General features: G+C 36.2%; 1 protein-coding gene across 1 annotated transcript in view; it reads left to right on the forward strand.

Moving 5' to 3' along the window:
- PLEKHH2 (pleckstrin homology, MyTH4 and FERM domain containing H2) overlaps positions 1 to 13,684 on the forward strand; it is a 52,620-nt gene that overhangs the window by 32,523 nt on the left and 6,413 nt on the right. Inside the window, exons 17-25 of the mRNA XM_059830306.1 lie at positions 3,149 to 3,328; positions 4,134 to 4,242; positions 4,346 to 4,458; positions 6,686 to 6,865; positions 8,339 to 8,436; positions 8,912 to 9,089; positions 10,931 to 11,086; positions 12,490 to 12,587; positions 12,972 to 13,113. Of these exons, the coding sequence (XP_059686289.1) occupies positions 3,149 to 3,328; positions 4,134 to 4,242; positions 4,346 to 4,458; positions 6,686 to 6,865; positions 8,339 to 8,436; positions 8,912 to 9,089; positions 10,931 to 11,086; positions 12,490 to 12,587; positions 12,972 to 13,113 (1,254 nt within the window). The remainder of the gene's footprint in view (positions 1 to 3,148; positions 3,329 to 4,133; positions 4,243 to 4,345; positions 4,459 to 6,685; positions 6,866 to 8,338; positions 8,437 to 8,911; positions 9,090 to 10,930; positions 11,087 to 12,489; positions 12,588 to 12,971; positions 13,114 to 13,684) is intronic.

The following is a 13,684-nucleotide window of genomic DNA, read 5'->3' on the forward strand; positions in this document are numbered from 1 at the left end:
GTAGGTCCCTTACTTGTCTCCTCAGTGAATGGAAGATAACATACTGAAGTAGCCTTTAAACAGTAATTTACAGCTTTATTAAGGTACAATTGACCTGGGTAGTATATGGCCATTTTATCTTGATTACCAAACATCCAGACTTCACAGATTGTCAGCTTTTGGAAGGTTCCTATCTAATAGAGAGAAATCCAGGGCACGCCCGTTGGCCTCCTTCTCCTACAGGATGTGATATATATTCTGCGTCTTCTTATCCCTAGCCGAAGGGGGACACTGATTTGCGGACAGTTCAGGTCTCCTTTCTGACTGGCGTGAGACTCATCAGGAAAGACCTGGCTGTCATTTACTTCTGGAAGCTGACCCTTTCTAATACATGTTTTCAGTGGGCAGTGACTGCAAGTTTCAAGAAATTAAATGTTCTTTTTATCCTGTTCTTTGGTATGTCACTGTATCTCCGCAGTGCTGCAAGAAAGGCAAAAAAACAGCCTAGCAGGATGCAGAGTTTGCTGCTTTGCAGATGTGTGTCTGTGGAGGGGATCTGTTCCCATTGCCCATCAAGATTACAGAAAAGGAGCTCACTGTCCACAACTGATGAGGTGGACAGAAACAGAGATGGAGGACAGCAAAAGAAAGGGATGAAAAAATTACTTCTAAAACCTACGGAAAATACTGTTTGAGGAAGAAAAAGAAGAAATGCGATCCAATCAGCTTTAAGTTAACCTCCAAACATCCCATATCCTGTAGGACACAAGGAGCTAAGGAAGAGCAAGACCTGGCTCTTCCACATTGGGCCTGGCCTTTGGTTCTCTACCCACACTTCTGAATATTGTTGGTCCTAATATTTCCAGTCATATTTACCTACAGAGACAGGACAAAGGACACTTCCTAGTCATACTTTTCACCTGTCCTTTTGCACCCAAGACATTGTATTTTGTCATCAAGAAACATTTTTTAATGGAGGTGGGTCAGGAACAAGATTTTGGAAAATTCTACAAGAATTCTTGTTAATACCACTGAGGATATGAATATTACCTAGCTCTACCAAAAAGACTGCTGACACTTGACAAAATGGTAACAATCCACTGAGCCATTAAAACCAACAGTTCAAAAAAATACAGAAAATCTCATTTGTTACTTCTAATCTAACCAAATAATCACACTGGACCCAGTAATTCGTAGACTTTGTATAAAGCTAGTTATTCCCTTTGTTATCCTTTCCTTTTTTAGCCATTTTTAGACATCAACTAAACCTTATTTCTAGAACTACATGAGTAAGATAGCAGTAACCATCTATCCAAACATTTTATTTTAATTACTCTTTTAAAAAGTGTAATACAGGGCTGGGGAATCAAATGACTGGAGTATTAATCTCTAGCTTATCTTACAGAGATATTAAAATTAACTTGCATTTTCTCCTATGAAGAAATCTCTATGTTTAAAGTATCTGAATTTACATATTTTTACCTTTGAAGATTTTGGGCGTTTTAGCATGCCCTTTAGAAGCATCTAAGAGTTTTGCTGGATTCTTGTGAATATTTCCCTCACATTTGGAACAAGTTTTTCTGCCCTTTTAAAGCAAAATTGAAACTAATTTGCTAGCTTTTAATAGAATAAGAATTTAGCTTTTGTAAGCAGAATACGTATGAAAAGTTTTCCAAAGCTAGTTCATTTCTAATGTTCAACAATTTGCTAATTAAAAACATGTTTGTTGTAGCTGAATGTGTCTGTGCAGAAACAAATTACACAATCTGCAGTGGTTAATACAGTAATGGAGTCCATTAAAGTGGCCTCCTTTCAAAATGGAATTCAAATTAAAAAATCAGCCAACTGTGTTTTAGTTAAACTTAGGGAATAAATCAGTCTTGACTATTTGTATGTGAAATGGCATCTCTTGATTCTCAGAATCTTACCTTGTTCAAAAAGTTGAATGCTTCAGAAGCACCACAGAAAATACAAATCACCACATGCAGCTTTAATCCTCACTAGTGAGAGCACTGGAATAAAGAGCCACCACTATGTGATGTTTTCTTCAAAATTATTATATCATTAACTTCTCACTTTATCAAATCATTGTTCAAGAAACCCACCCTAGATGGAGTCCAACTTGCCAGCTACTCTCCAGTATCATATTTTCAATTTTTAAACAGTATTATTGAGAAGCCTCATCTGCTTTTCACTGCTGTTGATATTTCAAGACTACTTTACTTCAGGCTTACACTTGAATGTGGCACAAATAAGATGCTATTTACTATAGTGCCCAGCTATCCTTTTACCAAAGGGAAACAAACATCCCTCTCTTTCTGCTGAATCACTAAGCATTGCTAGACATCACAGCACAGAAACAGTAGCCAAGGTTTCTTCACTACACCATTAAATAATACTCTTGAACATCCTGATGTCTGAACGGCTAGAGAAAGAGCAGTGGGAAGAAAGGGAGTTTTGCATAAAATAGCCAGTAAGGACTGTTGTCCTCTGTCAGTCCTATCACCCGGTTGTGAAGATGGCATGCTGCATTTGTGTTCATTGTGGCTTCCTGTTGATAATGACTATGAAATAATTACTTCTGTGAAAAATTCCTTTTGAATGGCTTTTCATACAAAATACTTCCTGATAAATGACCATGTCTACATATATAACTTAAGACTCAAGTATTGTGATTTGTCAGATTGGAGAATGAAACCAACTGAGAAAGTCTACCACACAAAAAATTTACCTTTCGAATTTATAGCATGCACGAAAGATATATCAACACTACACTGCTGTCCTCTGAAATAACACGATTATAATTAAAGATCTAGGCTTGACCCAGGGAATTTTTGCTTGGAACCAGGTCTGGAAACTCTGAAGAATTACTCCTCTCACCCTAACAGACATTTACTGTTTTGTCTGTTACGTTTACTAGATACAGAAGCAGACCTGGAAAAGTATTTCTTAAAATCTCACTTCCAGACTTTGGCACTATCATTCTCCTTCTGCTGTCTGCAACAGCTGGCTTATCTGACATTCCTTGGCAGGACTGAAAATGAATAAATATAAATGGGTATTGATGGTCATTCATGTTTTTCTTTCTATTTGTAGAATAAGAAATATAAAATTAGTATGCACTGAAGGAAATACTTGCTCTCTCACCAATTCTGATATTTACTTTTAGTTTCCTCTTGGTCAAATCAAGCTTTTTGAGGCAAAGGTTGAAGAAGTTGATAGATCATGCGATTCTGATGAAGATTATGAAGCTAGTGGTCGCAGTTTATTATCAACACATTACACTGTTGTTATCCACCCCAAAGATCAAGGACCCACTTATCTTCTTATAGGATCCAAACATGAGAAGGTAATAAAAGGACTTTTTTATTGAGTTTCAGTAACACGTCTATGATGCTGTGATATGAGTATTTCTTAAAAAGGAGGAGGAGGGGCACCTACAAGTCCTCTGGCTTGTAGTTTGATATAATAAGCAAGGGGAAGGTCCTGCCTTATTAACATCGATCAGAGTTTGTCTGCGAACCAATGCTATCATAGGTAATCCTTTTTAAAATAGACGAAACATAAGCAGGCTTGCCTACATGAGGAGATGGTGCAGAATATCAAATATGTTGTAACTGGAGGATTTTGCTCACATTACACTAACTTGTAGACAGACCTGTAGCAGACCTTCCTGAGAGGTTTTGGGATAGTTATCCATTTTCACTGGTAAGACTAACAGTAGGGAAGACTGCTCTACTGAAGTGAAGGAAAAATGAGAGGTATGGTTAAAACCATTTTTATTCTTATTGCTTCATTGTTCTCAAGTAATCTTGTAGACCTCATTTTGCTTTCTGGCCTTATCCCCAGGTTAGCAGGATCTGGCAGTGATAAAAAGGCACTTATGGTATCTTTCTGAAGAGGAAAGGAAGAATGCCTTGATAATTAGCCATGACTTTTGAGGGTAAAAGACTTCTGAAGAGAGCCCTGTCCAATCTTCCTTGCTTAATATTTGTAACATAGAGACCATGAATACAGGTGTACTTAAACAAAGGCAAACTCCTTTGGGCTTCAACAGGAGTGTATGGCAGTGTTTCAAGTCAAGAGCAAAATCTTGATGAAGCAGCTCCTTCCAACACGGAATGAGTGAGCTGCTGTGTGTTTTTCTACTTTAGGACACGTGGCTTTATCATCTGACAATTGCAGCTGGAAGTACCGGTGTAAATGTTGGATCTGAGTTTGAACAACTTATTTGCAAATTATTAAATATGGAAGGCGATACCAGTAAGTTTGGTTTTGTTTCAACATACTAATATTCTAATACTTACTTACTGAATGTACTTACGAAATTAGTTAATTGCAAAACCTACATATGTTATCTGTTTAGCTTCTCAGATTTGGAGACATCCTACCCTTTGCCACAGCAAAGAAGGAATTGCTTCCCCTCTTACAACATTGCCATCAGAAGCCTTGCAAACTGAAGCAATTAAATTATTTAAGGTAAAACCATAGCAGATGCCTTTTTAATTAACTGAATATTTTAACTCCTAGCTAAAGAATGGCTATTAGTTGGCTTACTAGAGATGTTCAACAGATAAGGAGAAAGAAAAGAGAAGTTTACTCTTTAGTGGAGGTAACTAATGGACAGTAGCAGAATGTCCCCATATTATCTCACCAAAGAGTATCACTTCCAATGTAAAGAGATCACTTTTAGCCATGAGGGAGGAGTTTAGGCTTCAAATTTTGGCCTTTTTACTGAGGTTATTGATAAAGTGCAAGTTACTAGAAAAATCCATGGCCATCATGTATGATAGTAATTTTATCATGAAGTTCATAAGCCCCAGAGTACCTAACAGGGTGGATCTCTGTACTCAGAGAACTGCATCTGAAATACTATTTTTTCAGTTAGATTTCAGGAAGAACAAATGGTAGGTGAAAGTTTTGTTGTAGATATATTTAAATCAGCTAGAAGACATTTTACAAATCTGAAGAAAAACAAAGCAAAGCCACAGTTTCTAGTTTAAGCAAGTCATGGGTTATTTCAAATTGAGATAGAAGGCAGAGATTCTACTGCTCTTTTTAATGAAAAGAAAATCTTTTCTTCATATGAAGTAGCTATTCTTAAAAGACTGCTTAGATATTCTAGTGATATAAATAGATAAAATATTACAGAGTAAAATTATTGAAAATATTTCACAACAATTTTGTGAATTCACTTTTAAAGATTTTCATACACCTTTAAAAATATGCATATGTATATCTCAAAGTAGTAGTAAAAAGGCTTTATGATTAAGAGACACATAATGGTTCATAACTGCTGTGCTGCAGCTTATTTCTTGAGAATTTTTCTATGCCAGTAAGATTTTATATCTTTCCCAGTGAAAGACCAGATAGGTGGTTGATACCTATGAGAGGGAGTATGCTGCAATGCCATTAACCTTCTTTCTCCTCTCTCCTGCCCTCACCCAGGTAAAACGACTCCTGAATGTTAACTAATAGCCAGGTTATAAGGTCTATTTCAGAGGCAAAATAAAATCTTGCTGTTCCTTTTTCTGTACGTTGTGAAATAAATTACAAGTTGGAAGGCATTGGTCTTGGATAAATGAACTTTCTCCACAGAACTTATAAAGTCTAAAGACCAAATTCCCTGAAGCATCAACCGGCTGGAGAATTTTGATGTAATGGTTCAGATCTAGAAAGGAATTCAAGACAAGAACCATATGTTCATTGACAGCCACTTGCAGGCAAACTTTCCAGCTTGTTTGTCTGAAATGTTTGAAGCACTTTAAAGAAGTACATCCATCTTATTTTCTGCAGTCCTGCAGCATGAAAATTTAAAAGGGAATGTACTTCTCTGATAAAAATAAATTTATTTGGAAATAACTTTTGAAATATATTTCAGACCTAATTCAAATCACAGACACTTGCCTAAAATAAATAAATAAGAGATGACTTGTATGACCTGTATTGAAACTTTGTATAAATAATTTTAAAAGTCAGGTAGGGAATTGATTTAGAAACAGGCAAGTCACGTTTCAATTATTCCATTGCTGATAAAAATTAGTCCTGTGCATGCACATATTTTCATAAAGACTAGAAATAGATTGGGGGTTCCATCCATTTCTTGTATTTTGTTTATATACTTTGTGCAGGAAGTGATACATAAACTTTCTTCTAATATAGCACAACAAATGCTTAACACCTGGCTTTCCTAAGACAGTTCTGGGGATAAGGAAAGGTTATACTTACCCACAATAAAAATACCAGTGAAAGCCAAGACATAAAACAAATGGCTCTGAGTTATGGTTTTCTTATCTGTGTATATTCTGCCATGTTGTGCTTACTACTTGCGCAAGACTTTTACAGTGGCTGCCATTGAGAGCTGTACACTTTGCATTTTAAAGTCCTGTAGAGGGGTAAGCTATGTTCAGCATGTCCTTAAACTTGTATACCACCACAACTGTTGCAACTCCTGCCAGAGCTCACTCCATTACATACAGAGTGAAAAGCATGGTTTTTCATAGTTGTTTTAAGTCTTTCTGTACAGCTTTTCATCCATTCTGGCCCCTTTTTACCCCTTTTTGCAGAGCCAGCAGGATTTCCTTATTCTACTGGTAAACTGACTACTTGTGACTTAATTATAGCACACTTTTGTTATACAGAATATCTAAAAGATTTGTCGGAGCTTTTTGTATGTAAACTCACTTGCTTATTATTTTATATCTAGACCTGCCAGTTGTTTATAAATGCTGCAGTTGACTCTCCTGCCATTGACTACCATGTATCTTTGGCCCAAAGTGCTTTGCAGATCTGCCTCACACATCCTGAACTTCAAAATGAGATCTGTTGTCAGCTTATTAAACAGACTAGACGTCGACATCCACAAAACCAGGCAGGACCAATACAGGTAACCCAGTATTTATTTGACTGGTATCTATTTCAACAGCAGTGAAGAAACTACACAGACTGTTTAGAATGGTAAAGGGGCTCCACTTTTCTGTAGCATCTGTTTACTTAAAATCAGATAGAAACCTGAACTAACATCTTATTACTGCCGTGTCTTCCTGAAACGAAGCTGATGCTATCCTCCATCAAAGTACGTGTAGCTGGTGATAGAGTATATCTGTGCCTGTGCTGTTTTTAAAGGCTGGACGTACAATGGGCTATCTCCAAGTTAAGTGTTGAGTAAGTCACCATGTATGGAACCTGATTCTCTTCTACTGCATCTTTCCTAAGAGAGGTGCTGCATCAGGAAGCTTGGTGGGCTAAACCACACAGCAGATGTCTGTGTACCATGAGCGTGAAGAAAAGCTGTAGCACCATGTTGTGGAATCTCAGATAATGCTCAGGGTTTCTGATATATGTATGTCATCTCTTGTATATCATGCTGTTCTGCACACACCCTGCATGCTAGATTATAAATGCATACTTAAAATTCTTCACTTTGTCCACTGCCAGCTATTCACTGGGATCCAAATATGTAACAATTAAATGAACTGAAACTGAAAGGAAAGCCAATGCTTACAGTTTGTGTAGAATTAACAGAACTAGTACAATAGTGCTTATGATGGAGCAATTCCTACAGAACTAGGAGATGGATCAGAAAATGAGAAAGGAAATTACTCTATTAAGGCTTCTGTAATAGACATGTTTTTCTCTTGCCATAGAAAGTAGAACACGAACAGCAGACATACCTATTATCTAGAAACAGCCCATATCTTGGATATGGCCAGTATGTGTGCATCGCTAAAACATCCACAGACATAGCATGTTCATGTCAGTTAGCACACACTTAAGTTACACATGGCTGATGGAATTTAAACTAACCATAATCCTTCTAAATTCATGCTGTAGACTCCCACACTTCTTCCTGAAACAGAGTTGATGCTATCCTCCATCAAAGTACAGGTATTTGATGAAAGGGAGTATCTGTGCCTGTGCTGTCAAATTTCTATTTAATACCAGGCAAGTCAGATAAATCAAGATAGAGAAACCCCATCTTCTAAATTTCAGTATGATGCATTGATACAATTGTGAGAAAAGTAGTTGCAATGTTAGTAAGTGTATATCTAGAGTACATGAGAGCAGTCTGTATTAAGTGAAGCTTATGGATACATATTGAGCAATGAAAATATACCAAAATATTGAATAATTGTTTTTTCAATAGTTATTGTCTACTTGGTAGGAGGAAAATGTCTTATGGGTTGCTTCATAATATATATAACAGGAGAGGTGAATTAAAATTGCACAGGCCTATCCTCATTTGTTAGTGCTTGGCCTTGCAGCCTTTGTATTTTTTTCCTGTGTATTAACTTTGTAAATTTTCCTGTGTTTTACTTTGTAAGATGTTTAAAACAGTGAATGTCTTCCTTTTGTCCAGGGCTTGCAGCTCTTGGCTCTCTGCGTTGGACTCTTTCTACCCCAGCACCCATTCCTTTGGCTTCTTAAACTTCATTTAAAGAAGAATGCAGATTCCAGGTGTGCCTGAATATTATTACCCAGCTAGTTGACTAGTCTTTCTGAAGTACCTTATTTTCAATCTTTCATTTAATGTTTCAGATCTTTTGACATATATTTTAAAATAAATTTGAGTAGAATTGTGCTCCAGTGCTACTAAAATGTAGTACATGTTACTTCTATGCATCACTTGGGAAAGTTATCCTTTGTTTTGAAAAATACTCTGCAGTGGAACTCTGACTGTATGTTGCAAAACCATGAAAACCAAAATATGGCAGTTACACAAAACACTCTGAGCCATGTTCCATCTTTGTCAAAATTCTGTTGGTCTCGGTGGACTAATTATCTTTGTAATTCTACATGGAAAAATGTGTTGGAAATCTTGCAGTGAAATCTGAGTGCTCCTCCCATTTGGCACCCCCACAGAGATGTATTCACAGTTTACTATCCTTTCAATCAGTCCCCAAGAATTGCCTTATTTCTTTTTTTGTCACAGGACTGAATTTGGGAAATATGCAATATATTGTCAGCGATGTGTAGAGCGTACCCAGCAGAACGGAGACCGAGAAGCCAGACCTTCCAGAATGGAAATCCTTTCCACTCTTCTAAGAAACCCCTACCACCATTCACTGCCCTTCAGTATTCCAGTTCATTTCATGAACGGCATATATCAGGTAATGTCAGGCAGACCACGAAATCTAACCTCCCAACCCCTTGCTATTAGCATATACATGAAGTAGTATATCAGAAACAAAATTGTAAGTGTTAAGGTAAACATGGTTCAAGTTTCATCCTGTGCCAGTGCTAACAATGGCAGGCACCAGGTAATTGAATCAATTTTGACCAACAAAGAGTAAAGGTTTGGAGAAAAATCTTTAAAAGAAAGAAAAAAAATGTTAAAATCTCTTAAGAGTGAGAAATACTAAAGTTCTGTTTCTTATTTAACCTGACCACCCGATGAATGAATTAGACTGAAGAACAGGGAAAGATATTAAATTCCACTTCCTTTCATCAGACATCTTGAAAGTTAAATATCTCACCGAAGGCCTGGAAGGACAGCTGTAACTCCCATTATCAGTCATGAAGGATAAGCATACTTGTTACAGAACAAACACAGCTTCATTCTTAACTCTTTTGGGACTTCATCACTCAAAGCTTGTAGGAAACTTTCCATGGACTTCCATGCAGACTGCTTCACATCCTGGTTTGTGTTTCTAACCGTGAGAGCTGGCTGAAAAGAGTTTTCTAATAATTCACAGTATTCCTAGTCAGAAAGAAAGTTTTTATATGAAATCAAAACTGTATCAAATAAACTTTTCATTTTAGGTCACAGAAGAACTCTGCTTTTTTTCCCTTCTAAGTTTCTTAATTGCTTACTGCTTGCCCAGTAAAACAGAAAAAACAACATGTATTTAAATCATCCTAAAAGGTTTCAAAATTGAAGTCTGAAGAAGAAAAGGAATAACTGCTTATTAGTTATATATTGCTCAAAAATGTATACTTAAGGGTTACAAAAATAGTAAGTAAATAAATAAATAAATAAATAAATAAATAACTTGCTTCAGTGGGTCAGCAAATAACGAATTATAGTGGTATTAAAAACTCTTGTATTCAACTCTAAAGCTAGATTCAACAGATTACTTTTTTTTTAATTCCAACCACTGAGAAGCCCAAAATAGAAGTCCAAGATCCTTTTTCAGGATTTTTCTTTATAAAAAGAGGTAAGGGGCCTTCTTCAACATATCAAATACAGAAAAACACCCTCCAAGTAGATATGCGAACATCAGCAACTAGTATCTGTATAAAAGCCATTTGCCATCGCTTGCTAAAATGCTTTAATACTAGTAACAACAGACAAAAATTCAGATCTGGGAAAATAAAACTTAGAAAGCTCTCTGTATTACTGGCCTATGTAGTACTGACAGAGCAACGTTTGTAAAATATTTCAGGTCTGCCAATGTAGATCTGCCAGTAAATACCCCTCTGCTGTTGCACATGATGAAAAATGATTACTTGATCTCATTTGTTTCACCACCATATTGAAAAGTGTAAGAAATTATAGTTTTCTTCATTTTTCAAGTGGTTTTTGTCACCCAAAGCTCAGATACTAGGCTGCTTTCTGTTAATTCAAGTGTAGCAAGTGCAAAGAAACTGGTATAAACAAAAAAAAAGAAAACCAAAAATATTACATTTGGAAGCTTTTTGATAGTGACTTTGGTTTCACAAACAAAATGCAATAAGATATAATCTGGGAAGTTCGTCAATTTTTAGGTGGAGAAAAACTCCACTAAATTGACTTACCATGTGGACATCTTGAATCTTTTCCAAACCCTTTATGGAATTTTTTTTACTTCCAATGACAATGAGTTATTCACAGGGGATGGAATGGGTCTTATATTGCTGCTGTTATTCTAGAGGTATTATCACTCAATATCTTAGAGTTTTGCGGGGGTGGGGGTGTTGGGGGTTTTTTTAATAAATTTGATAGCAAAACACATTTTGGCTGCTTTTTTAGGTTGTTGGGTTTGATGCCTCTACCACAGTGGAGGAATTTCTGAACACCCTGAATCAGGATACAGGAATGAGGAAACCAGCTCAGTCAGGATTTGCACTGTTTTCTGATGATCCATCTGGCAAGGATATAGAGCACTGTCTTCAAGGAAACATCAAGGTAAACAAAAACCTATAATGAGCTCTGCATATAAACTAACAAAATATCTACATTTTACAGACCTCTCTTCAGGCAATGTAAGGGAAAACATTTTTGAGGCTGAAAACTGTCTTTAGGTTTTTTCCCTCATAACATAAAAGGAAAGGTTTAAAAAAAAATCACTTTTTCAATTGCTGAAATTCGTTCAGTGAACTATATTTAAAAGCTTTGTCTAGGAGACTGATATTATTCATAGAAGTAGCAGCTGGGTTAAAAAAGAAAACGTACGCTGTTACTAATCACAGTCCTTTAAAACTAAAAAGCATTTGGAGTCCAAGATGCATTTCAAGATTTCAGTTAACATTTCTTGTATAGTTCCAAAAAATGACCATTTGAGGTCCAAAAAGTCATTCATACTGGGGAAGAAAAAAAAGAAAGGGTTCCTTATCTAAATACAGAATAATTAGGGTTCGATTCAGGAAATTTTCAATGTTTGGCTTATCCTTGTTCTGAATTCTGAATTTTAGTTCCTTCTATTGCTAGAATTAAATTCTTTGCAGTAAAGATTGACAAAATGCAGTATAATCTATGCTTTAATAAAATATTATATATTTTCCAAGCTTTTTAGCAACTAATGAATAATTAATTTTTTGTGCTTCTATCAAGTAGTTCTTTTGTACCCTTCGGTCAATGTTGACAGCTGTACTTGGAGTTACAAGGTGCAGTACTTAGTGACAAACACAAGCAGGGTCATCATGTTCAGCTGTCTTCCCCTACTAGAATAACTACCATATGGAAAGCAAAATATATAAAAAATGTACTTATTTTCTTGGTAAATACAGCTTCAGAAGCTGGTCACATTACTGCTTCCAGGAGGGCTCTTTTGTGAAGGAACAGTGACATGAAACCCAGCAGGGCTCCCAGGACCTCCATTCCACCTCCAACCCATATGCCCACCTGCGTCGCATGTTGTGAACCACTCTTGCTGCACTTTGTAACAAACTTCATACAAATTTTATAGCAGTTACAGGAAACGACCCAAAAAACTCCAGCATGCAGCAGAAAGAGAAGGCAGAGATCAAACGCATTTGATTAATTATATAACAACTCACTCTGTATAATTACACATTCATTGGCTGCTGCTAAATCAAGTAACTGGCCTTTCCATATAAGCATGTTATGGCTCATTTCCAAAGGTAGTGTGTGTGTTGCAGGATAAACAAACCACAAAAATGTTAATTATTAAATGCTCCAACTAAGAAATGCAAGTAAAGTAATCTTTCAGTAAGTTTAAAAATTCAAGCTATGTATGTTTCTGGTATGTAATAGGTAAAAGATATTAAAATAAGTAGACAATTTCCATTCAAAGGTATTTTCAAAGAGGAATACGTGGCAAAGTCAGTTATGTATTGCTTTCCGTCTAGATCTGTGACATTATTTCAAAATGGGAGCAAGCCTCCAAAGAACAACACCCTGGGAAATGTGAAGGCACAAGGACTGTCCGCCTTACTTACAAAAATAGGTTTGTATAGCAAGTATAACATCTCTGCCTTGTCCCAAGATTTGTTTTCAATATATGCAGAGTGTCTTCATCTGAAAAATACTGACTGACTCAAAGCTTGCAACAAAAATAGTAAATAGGTGTAACTGGAGAATTTAAAAAAAAAAAAATATAGTTCAGTTTTTCTAGTTCTTAAGAGGTGAGCAGGGCTGCCAAAAAAAAAAAAAAGCAACACTGAACTCGGAAGACTGAAGTTAAATATTTGCTCACTAGTTCAAATGTTGCTCTGCTAATGTGTTTTGATGCTGACGTAAACATGTCACATTCAGAGCAGATACTGCCAATGCTCAGGGCTAATGCATTTCCCTATCTTCTTTATTTAATAACTTTCTGTCTTTTCTGTAGGCTTTATTTTTCGGTTCAAGTCCATGGGGAGACAGACAGAGAAAAGCTGCTGCTAGTATATCAGACAAATGATCAAATAGTCAATGGACTCTTCCCCGTAAACAAAGAACTAGCAATGGAATTGACAGCTCTTTTAGCTCAGGTAATCCTTGTGCATTAATGATTCACACAGCAGTTTTACACATTAAAAACTTGATTAAAGAAACTGGTCCAGGATTGCTTGACAGTCAAGTGACTTCCACTTTTTACACGTGATAGTGCAAGAAATAGAGTGGGCTGGAATCTGTGTGTAAGGCTAACTCTGTACTTCAGTGGAATTGCTTTACACTGTATGCTGATAAAACGTGCTTTACCTCCTACACAGTCAGGCCCTCTTTGATTAAATATCATATAATCATGTACCATTTCTTCATTCACTATTCCTTACATGATTTCCGCAAGTTAATGCACCAAAGTAACAGCTGTTTCATGAAAGTTATTTGATGGTGTTACTCAGTAAATCTAAACTGGTTTGTATCAGCTGGAGATCTAGCAATCTCAGAGCAGAACTAGTAAGTATTATATTTGTACAATTTATACTTGATATGTATCTTTTTTCCATAGTAAATATAAAATAAGAAAAATGAAATTACTTGCATGACTTTCATATCAGTGAAAAATACACATTAATTAACAAACTGTTTTTCATTTTACATTTGGTAAGACAGAGGAAA

The sequence above is a fragment of the Gavia stellata genome, chromosome 2 (genome assembly GCF_030936135.1).
Source record: "Gavia stellata isolate bGavSte3 chromosome 2, bGavSte3.hap2, whole genome shotgun sequence".
NCBI classification, from domain to species: Eukaryota; Metazoa; Chordata; class Aves; order Gaviiformes; family Gaviidae; genus Gavia; species Gavia stellata.